The sequence below is a fragment of the Protopterus annectens genome, chromosome 4.part0 (genome assembly GCF_019279795.1).
Source record: "Protopterus annectens isolate FY-2018-M chromosome 4.part0, PAN1.0, whole genome shotgun sequence".
Lineage (NCBI taxonomy): Eukaryota > Metazoa > Chordata > Ceratodontiformes > Protopteridae > Protopterus > Protopterus annectens.
The window spans coordinates 1,825,458,973-1,825,477,735 of record NC_056733.1 but is presented as its reverse complement, the minus strand read 5'-3'; the positions used below and the strand labels follow the sequence as shown (position 1 = coordinate 1,825,477,735).

At 40.4% G+C, this 18,763-nt stretch overlaps 1 protein-coding gene across 1 annotated transcript in view; it reads right to left on the bottom strand.

The window, feature by feature from the left end:
• LOC122800497 (potassium channel AKT2/3-like) overlaps positions 1-18,763 on the bottom strand; it is a 475,979-nt gene that overhangs the window by 238,429 nt on the left and 218,787 nt on the right. Inside the window, exon 2 of the mRNA XM_044069936.1 lies at positions 1,040-1,124. Within this exon, the coding sequence (XP_043925871.1) occupies positions 1,040-1,113 (74 nt within the window). The 5' untranslated portion in view covers positions 1,114-1,124. The remainder of the gene's footprint in view (positions 1-1,039; positions 1,125-18,763) is intronic.

Here is an 18,763-nt window from a genome sequence, read left to right as displayed (position 1 = left end):
TGTTGCAGGTGTCTAGTGAGGTACATGCCAAATGGTGCATTGTACTCGATGACTGGCCTAATGAGGGAAGAGTAGAGGGAGACAATGACCTCTTTCTTCCTGGATGCAAAACCCTTAGTAATAAGATGTGCCACATAGAAGGACTTTCTGACCACAGTGGCAAGGTGATGGTCAAAAGAGAGGTTGCTGTCAGCCTGTGTTCCCAGATCTCTTATAGTGCCTTCTGTGTTCAGTGGACTGCCATCAATGTGGTAATTCAAGGGAACCGGGTTTTTCCAAAAGGGGATGAAGACACATTTTTTTGCACTGAGCTTAAGGCCATGGTTCTGACACCAGTCAGTGGTCTCATTGAGGCCTTTCTGTAGGATGTCAACATCACTTGGAGAGTTAATAATAGATCCCAACTTGCAATTGTCTGTGACCTTTGTCAGCCAGAGTCCCTTCGAGATGCAGATACAAACAAGAGAGGACCCAGGACCGAACCCTGTGGGACTCTACTCGTGACTTGTTGGCGGTCTGACTTGGAGTCAGCTACTTTCACACTGTGGGTTCCACCTGTGAGGCAGTTTGCAACCCACCTAATGATATATCGGTTGATGCCTAGCTTAGTAAGTTTTTCTATGATTCCTGAGTGGGGAATGGTATCAAAGGCCCTGGCCAGATCAAGGTAGGCTGTATGAACCACCTTACCTTCATCCACAGCTCTGGTGACTGACTCAAAGAAGTCGACCAAGTCGAGCAGGCAGGATCTACCCTTCACAAAACCATTGCATTAATCCACTGGACAATCCCCCAATCTTCACTATCCACTCTTGTGAGCAACACGTGAAAGATACTTAAAATCCTCCACCTAACATAGCTGCTCTCCACTTACCTAGAAAGCAGTCTACTCTTTTCTGGGACAGAACCATGACCTCTAATTTGGAGGTGCTTATTTTCATCACAACAGCAAGTCACTCAAAGTACAGTATATGTAATGTTTACATTTTTAGCATATTAAATCAATATGACAACTAAGAAGAAGAAACAGTGTACTTACCCAACAGTAGCAAATGTTACTATAGACCAATAGATGCAGATAATATAATTCTCAGTTAAGCTCATTGCTGTCATGTTCTGACCAACTATAACAAAACAATGATTTAATTATTCTAGCTTGTGTCATGACAATAATGCAGAGAAAAACATATTTAGTTTCTAGACTCCAACGTGAACATGTAAAGGTTTCCTAGTATAACTCAGAACAGTTTTTGTTCCTCTTTCACAAGCAGTAATCACTTAACATTAGAAGCCTTCAGATTCATTAAGGTCTACATAGTTGTATGAGATTATCACTATCAAAGGCTATACACGATTCAGAAAATGTTTGGACAACAACTCATAGCTCATTATCAAGTACAATAGATCTCAACTATTTATTTATTTATTTTTTTTATCAGAGGTACTCCCATGCATGCATGTGCAAGTCTATTATGGTGTTACTGCACTGTCAAAGACTAAATCAAACTCAACATATAATGTTTTCTCAAGCACTCGCATCATTTCTTCCAAGTAAGAAATTTCAAACAAGACTGAACTTAGGTTATGCACATAGTTAAAAATATGGCTGAATGGTCTGGTTCTGCAGCACAGAGGTACAGAGCACTGATGTGACCACGGTGATCAGGGTTTGATTAGCAGCTTACGTACTGGAGGACCAGGCAGGGAGATGGAAACAGTGAAGGTGGTGTTGCCCATTTGCCTCTACTGTGGAGAGAGTTGACTGCTTATACTAGCGGGGCACACTGGGCAGAAATATCTCCCTGGTGCCTCAAGTTGAGGAGGGCATACCTCTCATCTGTACAGATTTTCGCAAAGTTTCCAGATTTTTGCCTAATATTATTAGTCCATTTTTCATAAAATTGTGGTTTTCTGGCAAATTAGTCGGAAATCATTAAAGACTGAAGTTGGAAAATAATGACAGACATTTGAGTTTCAGACTTCATACCCTTCAGAAAATTCATGCTAATGCAAACCTGTTACTCTATCAACCTTCTAAGTTTGTAAGAGCAATATTTAAAAACTGTCCCTATTTTTGAGCCTTTGTCCCACTTTACTTTATAGCTTTGTCCATATTTCTTGCTCTAAGAGGTTGAGAGGTATGAAGTGATTGCATGGAGAAAACACCTCTCAAGGGGATCCTCCACCTTCGGCATATTATACACTCTTCCCTGATGCCTGCCGAGTGCACGACTGTAGGGAATGGGAGAAAATAAGAAAAACCTCGAAGCTTCCCTGATAGCTGTTTGAGGTTGGCATAATTAAGTTGTTTACTACACAGACACAAGCTGCAGGGTTTGATTCTTACAGGGGGTAACTGGCTAGGCTTACAATGGCCTATAAAGGTAGTTAGCTTAGTACTAATCTATGAACCTACGAATGACAGCCCCTCCAAGTTGACCATCACCCCACTGATGACATATGAATGAGCTGACTGGCCAGGAAAGGGCTGAAGACTGACAGAAAGTTGAAACAGGGAGTGTGAAAGAATGACTGAGTGAGATGCACGTATTTTTAGAACAGAAAAGAACAAGAGAAGTTAATAAATAAATCATTGGACATTTACCTAATCTCAATTTGCCAGTTTGAAAATTTTTAAGCACTGCTCCCAGGCTTTCATCAAGATTTCAGTGGTCTTGAGACTTCACAATGCCTGCACACCGATTAAAAAGTTGATTTAAGCTCGCTCAGTGTGAAAACAAAAACTGTGGAAACAAGGCCAGTGAAATGTGGTTACAGACTAGTAATTACACTGCCTGGATGCCAGCAAAGAAGAAATTTGGAGAACCTGAGAGAAAATCAACCAGAAAAAGAAGAGAGAACACTCTGCCTGGGAAGAATCTTGTGACTGCTCAGCAAAATGTAGTTCAAGTTTCAACTCTGCTACAGCAAGAAGTTTCTGGTAAATCAAGAGGAAAAAAAATCAAATGTACTTACAGGTGTTTAAAATAAATGAAACATTGAAGGAATTTATCAGGTCAAACAAAAGGCTGAAAAAATACAATAATCTTTGATTAGCTATTCAGATGAACCAATACAAGTGTAAAAAAATAGACAAAATGAAGAAAAGGTTGGCTGGGTATGAAGCCTATCAAGAAGAACGGTTTCAAAAAATAGTAGTTAAAAAGACAACGCACAAGGCAAATCATAAATTTTCTGCTGTACCAGATATGCTGTAAGGAACAAACTACATTAATTTTATGACAGTACAAATAGAGCAGGATTTGTTAACTGAAAGATCACATCATGTGTCTGATCAAAAGCTGGTCATTAGACAGCAGCCAAGACCTGTATTACTAAAGGTGTAATGACATCGGTAGAATGAGTTGCTTCTGAATAAAATGTGGAAGAAAGGAAAAGTATTAAAAACTGGAGACAACAGTGGGTTGTGGAAAAATGATTATTCACTGCATTAGAGAGCACACAGTGAACAGCACTGTTGCCTCACAGCAAAAGGTTCTCCAGTATGATTCTCAGCTGTGGTGCCTTCTGTGTGGAGTCTACATATCCTCTCTATGTTCGTGTGGGTTTCTTCCTGGTGCTCTGATTGCCTCCTTCATTCCAAAGACATGCAGTAGGTGGATTGGACACAGTGAATTAGCCATAGGTGTGAGTGCATACAAGTGCGTGGCACTGAAGAATAGCTGTAGCATTGCTAGCCACCTACTGCAGCAAAACTTCACTCTAGATAATTGTCAATGTAGAAGTGACACCCTTACCACATGTGCACAAATGGAAAAGGAGTTGTGGATGGATGGATTATCACCGCACACCAGGCAGAAGAGAAACAGGTTTATCCCAGCAATCAGGGAATGTTGAGAAGAAGAAGTGAGATTCAGGCTGCTTTATCCAACTCTTTCCAAAATACATTTTCCTGGAGAATCAAAGACACTTTTATTCTGAACAGGCTAAGGGGGAAATAAAACAAAGTTTATCCAACAAAGCATGAGAGAGAGAAAGCAGAAGGGGGACTTTATTTTTCATTCTTCTAACACTAACAAAGCCCATAGTTATATTTTGCCAGTGAATCATTTTCTCTGTTCCAAAGGAAAATGCCTGAGTGACAGAAAAAAGTAGAAAAGTGGACTAGGATAATCGGGAGTGCCTTCTATTTAAATCAGAGACTGGTGCTGTAAGATGATGATAATCAAGAAGAAGACCATAGGATCACAGGAAGTTACTAGGCTACTGGGCCTGAGGCCCTTATAAGCCTAGCCAAGAGTTTAGCCCATGCATAAACAAATCAGCACCTGATGCCCCTGTCCAAGAGGGACACAAGTGGAACCCAGGGATGTATTTTCTATTTCCCATCCAGATTGCACTTAAAAAGGGGTAAAGAGGTACTCTGTTTGATGTGGAGAGGGAGTCTATTCCATATATGGGGGAGTGTGTTTGGGACACAAATCTGTCCCACCAGCAACTCTTATTGATGTCACAGACCAGGTTGAGGCCTCGTGTGTGGGTTACTCGAGTGGAGATTGACTTGCGGATATGCAGCAGTCCTATCAAGGTGGGGTCCGAGATTGTCTTGTATGCCAGACAGAGGTCACCTCTGAGGAGTCTGTATGAAACAGAGTAGAGGGATAGGGCTTTTAGCCTATCTGTGTATGGTAGACATTTGAGGCCCTGGATTCTCCTGGTGAGGAACCTCTGTGGTCTCTCCAGCTGGTGCATGTGCTTTGTGAGGTACATGTTTCTTGCATGTGCAAAGTTATCAGCATGTTTTGTTTCCACTTAGTAAATGTTTCAGTAGCAGATAAGAAGTCTGCAGGTGCAGGCACTTGGTCAGGGGAAATATGAACAGGGCATTTTGAGTGTGATTTATAAAGATTCTTTCAGCATCTACAAAGTTGCTAGTGGTTTCTTTACTCTCACTGCTGACTGCTTTTACTTGTAAAGGAGCTGTCTGCAGATGCAAGCAATTAATTTTGAGAAATCTGAGCAGTCTTTGCTAGCAGAAATGAAATAGGTATAATTAAATTAAAATTTAAAGGTACAGTGGTGTAAAGTTCAGTGCAAAATAAATGAAGTCTGAAACGGTGCGAAGTATATAAGTAATGGCCTCCCCAGCAGCCTAAATACTTTAATGCATTGAATAAAACAGTGCATACCTTATTAATATACATAACCAGTGCACTTTTTCTTAAGCCTAAAAAAATAATCTTTACTGAAAGCATGCAATAAGTTTTTCAGATCTGACAGTAGAACAGACATATGAAAAGAATAGATGGGACCATAGGGAATAATATGCACATTAGCATGGGTAACTCTAATTTTAGATCAGAAAATACATGTGGGAGCAGGTGTAAATTTGGGGCAACTGATCTTATATGGAGGAGTAAACTTCATTTGTGAAAAACATACATAGGTTTGTGTGTTTGTACCAAGGTAAAATGGGATGGGGGTTCTGAAAATGATTTAGCTTTTTGCTTAAGTGTTTTCATTGAAGCAAAAAGTTTTAAAAATGTGACAGAGGTTCAAATGGAGACAGGAAGAGAAAACTGCATAAGAGATCAGCCTGACAAACATTAGTGTGTGCATATAAAACAGAAGTTAGAAATACACATTCAAAAGAACTGTCATGTATAAAAGGTGGGAGCAATAGCTTTCTATCATAATGGCTACTCTGTCCATATTTATCATGGAATGCAAACAGCCTTACATATACATACCAAAAAGAAAGGAGTATTGACTTGTATTAAGAAATGTAGGGTGCAAATAGCAATGCTGCAAAATACACATCTGGATAGAAATAAGCATGTACATTTGACAAAGAAGCAACTTCAGGATAGACATTCAGCAGACTATAAAGTACAAATGAGAAGGGAAGTAATAATACTGACTGGTAGAGGAGCTCCAATAGCAATAGAAAAGGAAAAAAAAGGGAGATCTGTGGTAGTAAGAAAATTTTGGGAGAAATAATCAGCTTTCAGCATGTAAAATTAGTTATAGGTGGGGAATGAAATGTGATTTACAATAGTGTGGATGTACATGGGGACATATAAGGGAAAAATATAATTAAAAAAGTTACATTTCTGAAAAAAAATTATTTTATTTTTATTTATTTTATTTTACATTTAACTGGGACAGTCCGACTGGACCAGGTCCATTTACAGCGGAGGCCCGGGGAGAAAAGCTCCACATATATTAACAGAAATATTAGAATTTAATACATAGTAGTAAAAACTGATAACACATGATAACAGCAAAAATCCAGCTAGTAAGACAGACATGTAAAACAGACAGGATACAAATCAGCAGTTGAACAGGCTAAATACATTTAGCACTGACAGTCATGACATACATCAGAACAACAGAATGACAGTAAATATACTGATCCCAAGGATATTGCCAATATCCTGGCAGATCGATTTAGTGCCAACGTCACCCCCCCTCTCACCCCCTTAAAGGACCCATCTCAATACCAAAAGACTGGCAAATTCTTGCCAAATTCCCATAATCACGACCACACAGGTAGAAACCGCACTCTCCAAAGCTAACAATACAGCATCCATGGGACCAGATGACATCCCGGGCTGTGTACTACATGAACTACAAAATGAACTGGCACCTCACCTAAGTGTCATGTTTAATCATAGCTCCACCTCAAGCTTCATGCCCACTGAGTGGCGCACAGCTACAGTTATCCCACTCCACAAGTGGGGATCCACCTTGGATCCCGGGAACTATCGTCTCATCAGTCTGACGAGCCTGATCTGCAAGGGCATGGGAACGCATTATCATGGAACTTATAAACAAAGACATTGGCAGCCTTCAAACACTGGACCCCACCCAGTTTGGGTTTGTGAAGGGCTGATCTTGTCTCCTGAACCTGATTGACTTCTTTGAATCAGTCTCCAGATTTGTGGACGAGGGTAAGGTGGTCCACACAGCCTATCTGGACCTCGCCAATGCCTTCGACACCATCTCCCACCCTGGAATCATACATAAACTTACTAAGCTGGGCATAAATCCCTACATCACTTGATGTGTTGCCAACTGGCTTACTGACAGAACCCAGACTGTAAAAGGAGCCGACTCCAAATCCAGACAAGTGACAAGTGGACTACCTCTGGGTTCAGTCCTGGGACCGCTCTTGTTTGACATCTATTTCTCTGAAGTACAGGCCAACACAAAGGGACTCTGGCTAACGAAGTTCGCAGATGACTGCAAACTGGGAGCCATTATTGAATCCCCAAATTATGTGGATATTCTACAAAAGGGCCTTACAGAAACAGTGCTTGGTGCCAGAGACATGGGCTCAAGCTTAACGCAAATAAATGTATAGTTATCCCCTTTGGAAAAAACATGTACCCATGAATTGCCACATAGGTGGCAGTACACTAAACACCGAAAGTGTGATAAGAGACTTAGGGACACAAGTGGACAGTGGCCTCACCTTCGATAACCACATCGCCACAACAGTCAGGAAATCCTTCTATATGGCACACATCATCACTAAGGGCTTTTCATCCAGAAAAAAGGAGGTCAGTGTCCCACTGTACTCATCCCTCATTAGACCCATTATAGAGTACAACGCCCCATTTGGTATGTACCTCACAAGACATCTGCAACAGCTGGAAAGGCCGCAGAAATACCTCACTAAAAGAATCACAGACCTAAAGCAGATGCCCTATGCTGACCATCTAAAAAAACTCCAGCTATACTCTGTGGCATATCGTTTACTCAGAGGCGATCTCTGCTTAACATACAAGGCAATGTCAAACCCTGAGCTGTTGGACATGCTCCACTTAAAGAAATCCCAATCTCTCAGAGCCACACGCTCCAGGGATCTAAACCTCGTCATCACAATGAACAAAACATGCAGGAGGGATTGGTTCCTGACCCAGAGACTCCCCATATTCTGGAATAGACTGCCCATACATGTCAAGCAGAGCGCCTCCTTGGCCCTCTTCAAAAGGAACCTTGACGATTGCATGGGAGATAGGAAATTCACCCCGGGGATCATGTCAGTTGCCCTGCTAGACAGGGGTCCAGGGAAGTAAATATTGTGGGAAGAAATATCCAGGGAAATGTTATGGCTAGGCTTGTATAGGCCCTAGGGCCGATAGCCTAGTACCAACCTATGAACCTAAATGAAGTACCTATATTAAAGGGATAAAGAAAAATATTGGAAGTAAACAACTGTAGCATTTACATTAGGAAAATAATAAGCCTTTCCACTTTCCATAGTTAAGCAGTGTTTTTAGGTTATGCATGGGCAAAGCCAGGTGCTTATGAGATGTGATTTTAAAGAGATTTTGAAGTGTGAGGTTGTGGGGATAGAGGTCAGTGATGGGGGGAGTTTGTTCCAGTTTTTAGTAACAGTGTGGGAGATTAGTGCTTTTCCAGCAGTGTTGTTAGCTCTAGAGATTCATAGAAGTGATTTGTCGCATAGTAGGTAAGTAGTTGACTTATCAGGATACTTCGGAATGTTAAAGGCAATAACCAGTTGGTGGTAATTTAGTAGTTCAGGAAATTCTAACCATTCTAAGTCCCTTAGAGCTAGATAATGATGGGATCTGAAGGTGGCGTTGTTAGCAAATTTGGCAATATTATTATAGCATGATTCAAGTTTGTCATTGTCACGTTTTCTGATAAAGGTAAGAATTGGTGCTGCATACATTAGTGCGGACAAAAGGTGAGTTTGGGCTAGGGTGATCCGTGCTCGATCTGAGAGGAGGTTTTTGTGTCTGTATAATGTGCCCATTTTTTGTGAACCTTTTTGATGGTTTGAGAGAGGTGGACAGCAAAGAGAAGGTTTTTGTCGATCACAACACAGAGGAGTTTGGTATGGGGGAGAAATGATAGTACCATTTTTGGAAGTAATAGAAAAGGAAAGAGGAGCAGACTTTGATTTGTTGGAGGTAAATAAAAGCAATTTAGTTTTATTAGGGTTAAGGATGAGTTGGATATTTGTGATCCAACTTTCCACAGAGCTAAAGGATTCCTGGATCTGTTGTTGGAGAATGAAAAGAGAAGGGGCTGAGCAGATTAAAGTCAAATCATCCACATACTGTATGAGTGTGGCATGCTGGGTGGAGGTATGTAGATTGTTAGTATAGATAGAAAAGAGAAGTTGTCCCAGTACTGATCCTTGCGGTATGCCTATGAAGGTTGAAAGTAGAGGAGATAGTGCCCTTTGCCATTGGACAGATTGTTGCCTTATCAGCTAGATAGTTCTTGAACCTGGCAACAGTAGAAGGGGCAAAGGATAGGGATACTAGTGAATCTAATAGAAGGGGGTGTGAGACCATATCAAATGCTTTAGATAGATCCAAAAATATAGCAGATGTATAGCTATAATTACTTCTGTGTTAGTTTACTAGATTGGTAAATGAGAGAAGAGCGGTAGTTGTACTGTGGTGTGGCCAGAACCCGTGTTGTGTGGTGCAGAGGAGTTTGTGTGTGTTTAGTAAATACATGACTTGAGACTGAATACACTTATATAAGCAGCTCGGAGAGGGAGACAGAATAGCTATAGGATGGTAATTAGAGAAGTCATAGGAATTACCACCTTTATGACGAGGAATAATGTAAGACACTAGTTGAGGGATGTAGGGTTCTTTTATGGAACGGTTTATGAGGATAGAAACGGGGTAGGATAATGATTCTGCGGCAAGGTTTAGGAAGTTGGCAGGTAGATTATCAGCTGTAAGAGTAGTAGGTTTAAATTTCAAAAGTAGTTTTTTTAATTTTGGAGGTGGGAAAAGGTGAGAGATTAAGGGGGGAATGTTATCTAGACACTTAGCTGGGATATGTGGAGGGTTGTTTTTGGACAACTGGCTGGATAGTGCCATTATGGATTCTGCAAAGTGGTGATTAATTGGAGAGGCTATGTCCATGCTGTCACTGGTGGAGCTGGAGTAGTAGTTTTGCCTGGTTTAATTAGGGAGTTGATAGAGTGCCAAAACTTTTGAGGATTTTTTTGTGTTTTGTTCGTACAGTAAGAAAGTAGTTCTGTTTATCAAGTTTAGTTTGTATTTTGGCACGATTCCTAAGCTGTTGATAGTACTGTTAGGCTTGGATGGTATTATCCCTCTTCCAGATTTTCCCGGCCTTAGCTCTAGCCTTCAGTATAGCTTTTGTGTCCCTACTTAGCCATGGTGCATAATTAGTCTTAACTCTAATTTTCCAGATAGGAGCGACTCTATTAAGAACATCAATGAAGGTGCTATTAAAGTAGTCAACTGCATGGTCTAAACCAATGGAAAGTAGTGGCTCCCAGTTACATTGTTTTAAAATAATGTTTAGATCCTGGGGGTTTAGATTACGGCCATTTTGAATTTGTCTATAAGTTATGGGCTTAGGTATGTTAGTACGTTTGCGTAGTAGGAATGTAGGGAGATGGTCACTAATATTATCTGGTAGACAGCCTGTTTGGTAGTTTTGCTTAAGGCTATTGAATATTTTGTATGGAAAATGGGAATTCTACAGTAGGAACTAAATTTACATATTATTCTCCAAGGTACAATAACAGGCAACGCTGGACAGAAATTATATTTCACAAGAGCATACACATCTAATTGAAAGCTTTGAAACACATCTAATAACTTGTTTTGGATCACACACTGATATAAACTAAGATGCAAGGTAATGAAATAAAAATGAGATATTGGTGATTTCCTAATTTACCTGTATAAAAAAGGAGAAATTTAAGAAATGGGTACTGGAAGTAATTTGAGAGTTATTAGGGAAGACAGAAGTTTCTTCAGAAGGGATAGCTAGTTTGTAGGAGTTTAAAAACAGGGTAGAAATAAAAAGAGAAAGATTAGAAAGAAGAAATGGGAATAAAGATCTGTTGGCAGTGGTTATAATATTGCAGAATATGGGGAGTCTCAAAGAAAAAGAAGAGGATAAAATGTAGAGTGACACAGGGAAAATAAGGGAATAGCTGAATAATATGCATGAGTTTAGAAAGGTTACCGTTAAGCGACAAGAAGATGCACAATAGGAAAGTGCTAAACAGAAAATAATGGAGTGCCTAAACAATATGCATGAGTTTAGAAAGACTGCTGTTAGGCAACTGTTTTTTGATGACCAGAGCACAAAAATTATTAGCACAACAATTTAAATAACAGAAAGTAGAAAGGGTTGTCACCAAACTTATGGAGACCATGACAAGAACAATAACCAGAGATCATATAGCAGTGTTACAGACAGTTCAGAAAATGTTATAAAAAGTGGTAAAAAGCAGGGGAATGTGGAAGCCAAGAAAAGACACAAATTGAAATATTTATAGAATACTTAATTGTGTCAAAATTAGAGGTATATCAGGCTCAACAATTAATAGTTAAGATAAGAAGAGAGATAAAATTGGTAATGTATAATTAATCAACAAGGATGTCTCCATGAACAGAAGGTATTCTTGTGGAAGTCTGTTAGCTGAGGGAGAAAAGTGATAAGAGTTCTAGAAAGTTTTGCATAATAGCATTTTATTTCAGAGTGAACTGCCAGCATCTTGGAAGAAAGATGTGGTGGTTGTAACTTTCAAGATGGTTGCACACTGAGAAACAGCTTAGTTTCAGCTCTCCCAGTGTGTAAACAGAAACTGAGAAACAACAGCCAGTACTATTGTCAGGTTGAGTAAAATGCAATTACTGGCTAGTAAGTACAACACCTCCTACAAAGAAAAGGTGAAGAGAGAACTCTGACTGGGAAGAATCTTGCAACTGTTCAGAAAATGGTTACTTTGTTTCTTGAGTGATACTTAAATACACAGAGAATTTCTGGGTCTTTATTTTTTCTGATAAAATTCAAGGCCTGCAAAAACTACATGCACAATTAGTGACTCACTGCTCGGGATGAAAGCAAAGCTATATTTTTTGGTCTATGCTTTGCTTAAACTAATAGAGCTGTTTTCTGTTTTACTTGCTGTAAAAATTGATAAGACTGTACTGCACCATAATTAGCTGGAAACACTGTAATAAGAACGAAAGTCTTTATCTGTTAATTACACAAAGTCATGCTGAACAGGTACCAATCTCTCCTTTATGGGCCAAGTCTTGTATACTTCTCAGAATGAATTTTCCAAACACTGTAGTTCATTTAATAAGGGTTTATTAGATGTTCACAATGTATGAATACTGTCTTCATTAACACTGCTGATAAACAATTAGTATTCAAAATTACTGCACATCATATTCTAATTGTCCTGAACAACGTAAACTAATATAGTCTTTATTTGACCTGTCTTCTGTACTTAGGTTCAAGTGTCTGTAATCTTCTCTGAAGTAACAGGTCGAATGAACGCAGTAACCTTAACTGAATTGCTATCCTGAACAAAACATATTATATTGCTTCAGTCCTGTAATTTTTCTTATTTACATGCATTTCTGTATTTTTACACACTTTATGCTTATCTTTCCTTTCTAATAAACTGTCTTGCATGCTTGACCAGCAAGGTTATTTTTCTTGCTGCTTAACTGTCTTTTGAAACAATTTATTTCACCCTTTAGCCTGTAAATGTTTAATAACTACTTTAAACTGAAAGTCCCTAATCTAACACCTGCTCCATTTTGTTTTCTGATTTAAATCTGCTTGGCCTGGTGGTGGTGTTCTATGTAGTAGATATAAACAAATCACCTAGGCTGCACATTTCGCAATTTTCCCCATTGGTTAATTTGTTTCTTGAGATTTCCTTAAATACACAGATAATTTAACGGTCTTTGTCTTCCTGATAAGACTCAAGGCCTGTGCAAACTACAAACACTGTTGGTGACTCCCTACTAGTTATTTTTCTTACCCTCCTTCCTATTCCTTGGTGTGCTTTTTAAACTTGGTGATGTTTAAGCTACCCACCCTTACTGTAAATTGAGCTTTATAGGCTCCTCCCTTTCTACACAGCTGTTTATATCCTGAATTATTTATTTGCATTTCCTTGTGCTTATTTTGAACAAAAGTGCATTTTGACTCTCATTATATCTGTTCTATTGAGTTACTTGCTCTGAATTCGTTATCTAGCTAGCTGTTGGATAAAGTAGTATATTTTTATACTCTAGCAAGCACTTTTCTGTGTTTTTACATCAAGAGGGTAGTGAATTTTCCATCTAGTGGCAGTCTGGTCTGTATAGGCTGGGGAAACATGCTACATATTCCTGCATGTAGATGTTTTATTGGCTGGAGGGCTTACTGATCAGCTTACAGTGCCTTTATAAATTCTACACAATTGAGTGGCTCTTGGCTCATTTCTATAATGCAAAGTACTTTTATTGAATAAGCACACCTTTATAAGATGTTTAAAGTACATGGATGTATCTGTATCTTTAAGTTTGTTTCTAACAGCATTTCACTCCGGACATACTTTTAATGTACTTTTACATTACCAGGACTGAGATTATTCATCTAGTAACAGCAGGTGTTTACATGGTCTATCTGAGTTGGGAAGCACACAAAATGGTTCTAAGTGTAGTCATTTTATTGGCCTGAGGGCTCAGTAGTCAGCTTCCTGTATTTCTAGTACTAGTATAAATTTGGCGCATTGCACAGAGCTGCTCGCTGTGCCAGTGCCCTGTACAGATGAAACATCTGGAAAAAAGGAAGTTATCTACTCACCATAGCATTCCATCTGTGTTGTCCATTTTCATTTATCCTCGACATATGGGTTTGGTTCTGAGCTTCAGAACCGACTCGGTCATTACTACAGCTCGCGATAGCCAAAAAACTCTCAAGCTTAACCCTTACCCACAATGCTCCTCTCCTAGTTACCTCAGATCGAGCTTGCTGAAAGACAGAATGAAAAACCCCAAAAGCCTTCATAGAGTCCATATCTGGTACCATATAATAACAATAAGTAATATATGTCCATTATCTGTTCAGCCAAACACTTTAAGGGCATGGGGGAAGCAGGGAGGGGAGTCTATGTAAATGGACAACACAGATGGAATGTTATGGTGAGTGCATAATTTCTTTACCTGCTGTTGTCAACTTTCATTTTATCCTCAACATATGGGACAGAGTCCCCAGCTACCTTAGACTTTGGCAGGACTCAAAAAAGGATATTCCTCAGCACCACAGAACCAACTGACACTCCTCCCTTGGAGACCAGATCCAATTTGTAATGGGTAATAATGGTATGAAGAGAAGCCCAAGTTGCTGCTGCACAACTATCATCCATAGAAGCACTAGATTGAAAAACTGCTGAAGTAGCTGCAGCTGTTGTAGAATGTGCCTTTAAAGGCCTAGGCAAACTAATTTTCTTTTTGTTATAAAAAGAAATACATTCTTTGCGCCATCTGGCTAGCGTCACTTTGCTCACTGGCTAAGTGTTGTAGATGAAAAGGACACATATAGCTAGTCGGACTTTCTCAAATCCTTAGTTCTGTGTAGACAGAAACATAATTGTCTGTGAGCATCTAACAAATGTAAGCAGTATTCACCTTTATTTGCAAACTTAGGAAAAAATACTGGTAAATTAACAGACTGATTAATGTTGGTCTCTGACACTACCTTAGACAAAAAAGGAGGACTGGTTCTTAGCAAAACTCTGTGGAAAATCAGGTAATCAGTGGATTTTGTGCCTACACTTCTGGCATCTTTTTCTCGGCTGGAGTGCGGGGAGTGCCTTCTGTGTGGAGTCTGCATGTCCTCCCTGCGGTTGGGTGGGCGTTCGAAAGACATGCATAAATGGGCGTGCCTTCGCTGAAGGTTGAACGTCGAGCTGGCACTTCGGCATTCGTCAAAATCTACTGCCAATCATTAGTGGACCGGAGTTCTGCTGTGGCGACCCCTAACCGGGAAAAGCCGAAAGACAACAACAACTTCTGGCATCTTTTGAATTCAGGGTAGAGTTTAGGTTTATCAGCCATACTGAAGAGATTTCAAACTTTTCAACAATGGCATTGAAAGGCCAGCTATACAACACCGCCCCCCCCCCCCCCCACACACACACACAGGTAGAAAAGCCTCACAAACAGGAACACTCACTATAATAAGAAACAATTTTTTTGTTTTTTACACAGGAGAAAGCAGAAGAAGAAAAACTATCAAAAATGATAGATCAGAAAACACCAAGGTGTATGGAAGGAAAGCAATGGCGTACATGTCTGTCATGAAGAGTGGCAAATGAGATCTGAGGTAACTAGGAGAGGAGCATTGTGGGTAAGGGTTAAGATCTAGAGATTTTTGGCTATCGGAAGCTGTAGTAACGGCCAAGTTGGTACCGAAGCTCAGAACCAAATCCATATGCCGAGGATAAGGTGAAAATTGACAACATCAGATCATTACTTATTTTCATTATACTGTGCTAGTTACCTTATTATAGCACTAAGGACTATTGCTGCTCAGAGATTATCTGATTTGGCACTGGGCAGCATCACTGGTTAGGTTAGCTTCAGATTATACCAATTAAGCACCCTTCCCTCATCCATTTACAACCATACTCCACTCCAGTTCTTTCAAGTACACATTAGGACCTGCAACCATGGAAGGGCACTTTCCTGCTACCTCTGCATCCAGCTTGGTGGAAATGAGAATCCTGTGGCAATGTAACAATTACTTTATGTACACTGACAAATACAGTACATGAGAGATGTAGTTATACATTGACACTGGAGGCTAGACTCTCACAGACACAAAAAGCAATGACACTGGAGGCTTGACACTCACACACAGACACAAAAAGCAACAAAGTAGTTGTCAGCGACTCACACAAATCACTCACCGCACCTGCAAAGGACCACACACACAGACCCACATATACGGAGGTGCTCCCATGCGACTTACCAAACCTTGAAGGCCTCTCAGGCGCAGTCCTCTAAAACTCGGCATCTACACAAACAAGACACTTCTCATCACAATACATAAATAAAAAACACATTTCACTGTGCCTAAACTACCAAGGTCATAAAGAGAAACACTCCACAACCCAATATTCTGGTCATAGGAGATTCCAATGTGAGATTCACTGATGTCCCTCTTACCATGCTGGATAAAGAGAAGGTTGCAGTTAGTTGCCTGCTAGGGGTCAGAATCTGCCAGATCACACAACCATTTGAGTCACTTACCCCTAAGTACCAGAATGACTCAGTCCTCAGTCATAGTCCATGTGGGAGTGAATGACCTGAGCCGTACCTCTTTAGACTATGTAAAGAGAGATGTGATTGAGTTCTCAGAATGTGTCACAGGCAGGTATGAGCCTAGAATTTGACAACATTATATTGTCTCCAAGAATGATGCCACAATACCAGTAGAAAATGATCAACTTTAATAATTGGTTTAGCTACTGGCATCATTCCAAAGGGGTCCCATACTTGTTAGCATGGGAGGACATGGCTGACAGGCCATGCTGCTTTGCCAGCGAAGGTCATCACCTGTCACCTCTAGGCCTTCAGATATTGGCCAAAACATTATCTAACCCTATAGTGCCCTTTTTAAGCACTGCCTAACAGACAAACCTTCCAATATAACAAAAGCTACTCGGGACAAGCTAAAAGTGTTACTGCTCAATGCTAGCAGCCTCAACAAGAAACTGAACTCCCTGGAATTTCTCCTCACCCTGGAGAATGCTGACATCTGTACAGTTACTGAAACAGGGTTCAAAGCTACAGAAAGCACTGTGGCACTGCATGGCTATAATGCCTCTCATACATTCCGACCAACCACTGAACATGAAAGAGCAAAAGGCAGAGGTGTATCTGTCTACATAAAGGATAAGCACACCTTAAGGTTGGTCAAAAAATATGACCTTTTTGAGCTACTCCTCATCCAACTAACGATGGGAAAAATCCGTTATCATATTCTTGCTAGCTACAGGTCCCACTATGAACCAGGAAACCCATACATCATACCTGAAGTTACTAGAATCACACAGCATCCAGCCCAATACCACACTTGCGTGATTTTAATTACCCCTTCATTAATTGGGAGGCATACACAACCACTAACTGTAGGCCCAAAGACTTCTTGACTTTGTAAATTCAAATGTCCCGGAGCGGCTAGTCTGCACTCCCACTAGGGGAATAAATATCCTAGATCTTGTTCAAATATGGGAGAGTGTTGCACCCCCCCCCAGTGTGATGCCCTCACTGTTAAGATCATATCACAAAGTGGTCTCCCTTGAAATACAGGTAAAACTAATCCCCCCACCTAACCACAAAAACTTTAAGAACTTCTCTAAGGTAAATTACCCCATTAGGGGATGCATAGCTAGTTTCCACACTCCTCCAAATTCAGAAAACTCAGAAATCTATGCAGAGGCATACACAAAAGTCCTGTATAACCACATAAACAACTGGAGAGAAATGGCAGTAGCTGCCTGAAATAAACCCAGCTTAAAAAAAACAAGCCACTCTGATGGACCCCTGGTATTAATACGTTGTACAACAAAAGAAAGAAAATTATGTTGAATAGTAAGAGGGAATCTGCACAACAGAGCATAAAGACCCTCATTAGTCTAAACACGTGAATCAGGAAACTAGTGAAGTCTCTGAAAGCAGACTTTGAGGTAAAAATAACCTTGAAACCCAAGGACCATAAGGCATTTTCAGTTGTGTCTCCAATCTTAAAAGGCAACACCCAACAATGTGAGGAATTAGTTGTAGATGGCATCACCTATACTCAGCCAGAAGATATAACTTTTAGTTATGTACTCACCATAACTTCAGATGTTTGGGATCCATCTCGCCTACATTCTGACTGATGGGTTCGGAGCCGATCCCTCGGCTCCGACTCGGCACGCTTATGCCAAAGAGCGAAGTCTCTTATTGGCTGAGCTTACTATATCCCAGGATGCACCACTACCAGTCCCCCAGATCTAGTTTGTCCGCATACATGCACACATGCACGCCCTGCTTATATAACATCGTCAGATGAAACAAGATAAAACAGTAGAACTCAAAACCGTTCAATCTCTCCTGATCTCCAAGGCCGGGGAAGGAGGGTGGGTATTAGGAATGTAGATGGATCCCAAACATCTGAAGTTATGGTGAGTACATAACTAAAAGATGTTATGTGATCCTATCTCGCCTACATTCTGACTGATGGGACAGCCCCTAGCACCTGAATCCTGGGTGGCTCACTGGAAAACACTCCTGAGTACCGTGGAACCAAATGATGCTCGCCCTTTAGATGCCACATCCAATTTATAGTGGGAAATGAAAGTGCGGATTTGACCAAGTAGCCGCAGCACAAATCTCCGATATAGCGAGCTTGGAATGAAAAGCTATAGAAGTCGCCATAGCTCTGGTAGAGTGAGCTTTGATAGATGTTGTAAGTTGCTTATTCAAGAAGAATAAGCCTGAGTTATACAATCTCTAATCCATTTGGAGATAGTAGCTTTTGTAATGGTTTTACCCAATTTATTGTCTGAGAAGGACACAAACAATTGGTCTGACTTACGAAATTGCTGAGTCCTGTCTAAATAGAAGCGCAATTGCCTGTGAACATCCAATTTATGGAGAGTGTATTCTGCTTCATTGGAGAATTTTGGGAAGAAAACTGGTAGCTCTAGAGATTGTTGAAGACAGAGATTAGAACAGACCTTTGGGACAAAGGATGGATTAGGCCTAAGTGATACTCTATCCTTGTGGAAAATCAAGTACGGTGGTTTAATAGATAGGGCTTGAAGCTCTGAAACTCTTCTTGCAGAAGTAATTGCAACTAAGAAGGCAGTTTTCCAAGACAGATATTTTAACTCACATGTAGCAGCCGGTTCGAAAGGGGGAGATGTTAATGCACGAAGCACCAAATCAAGATCCCACGGAGGCGCAGGATGAAAAACTGGGGG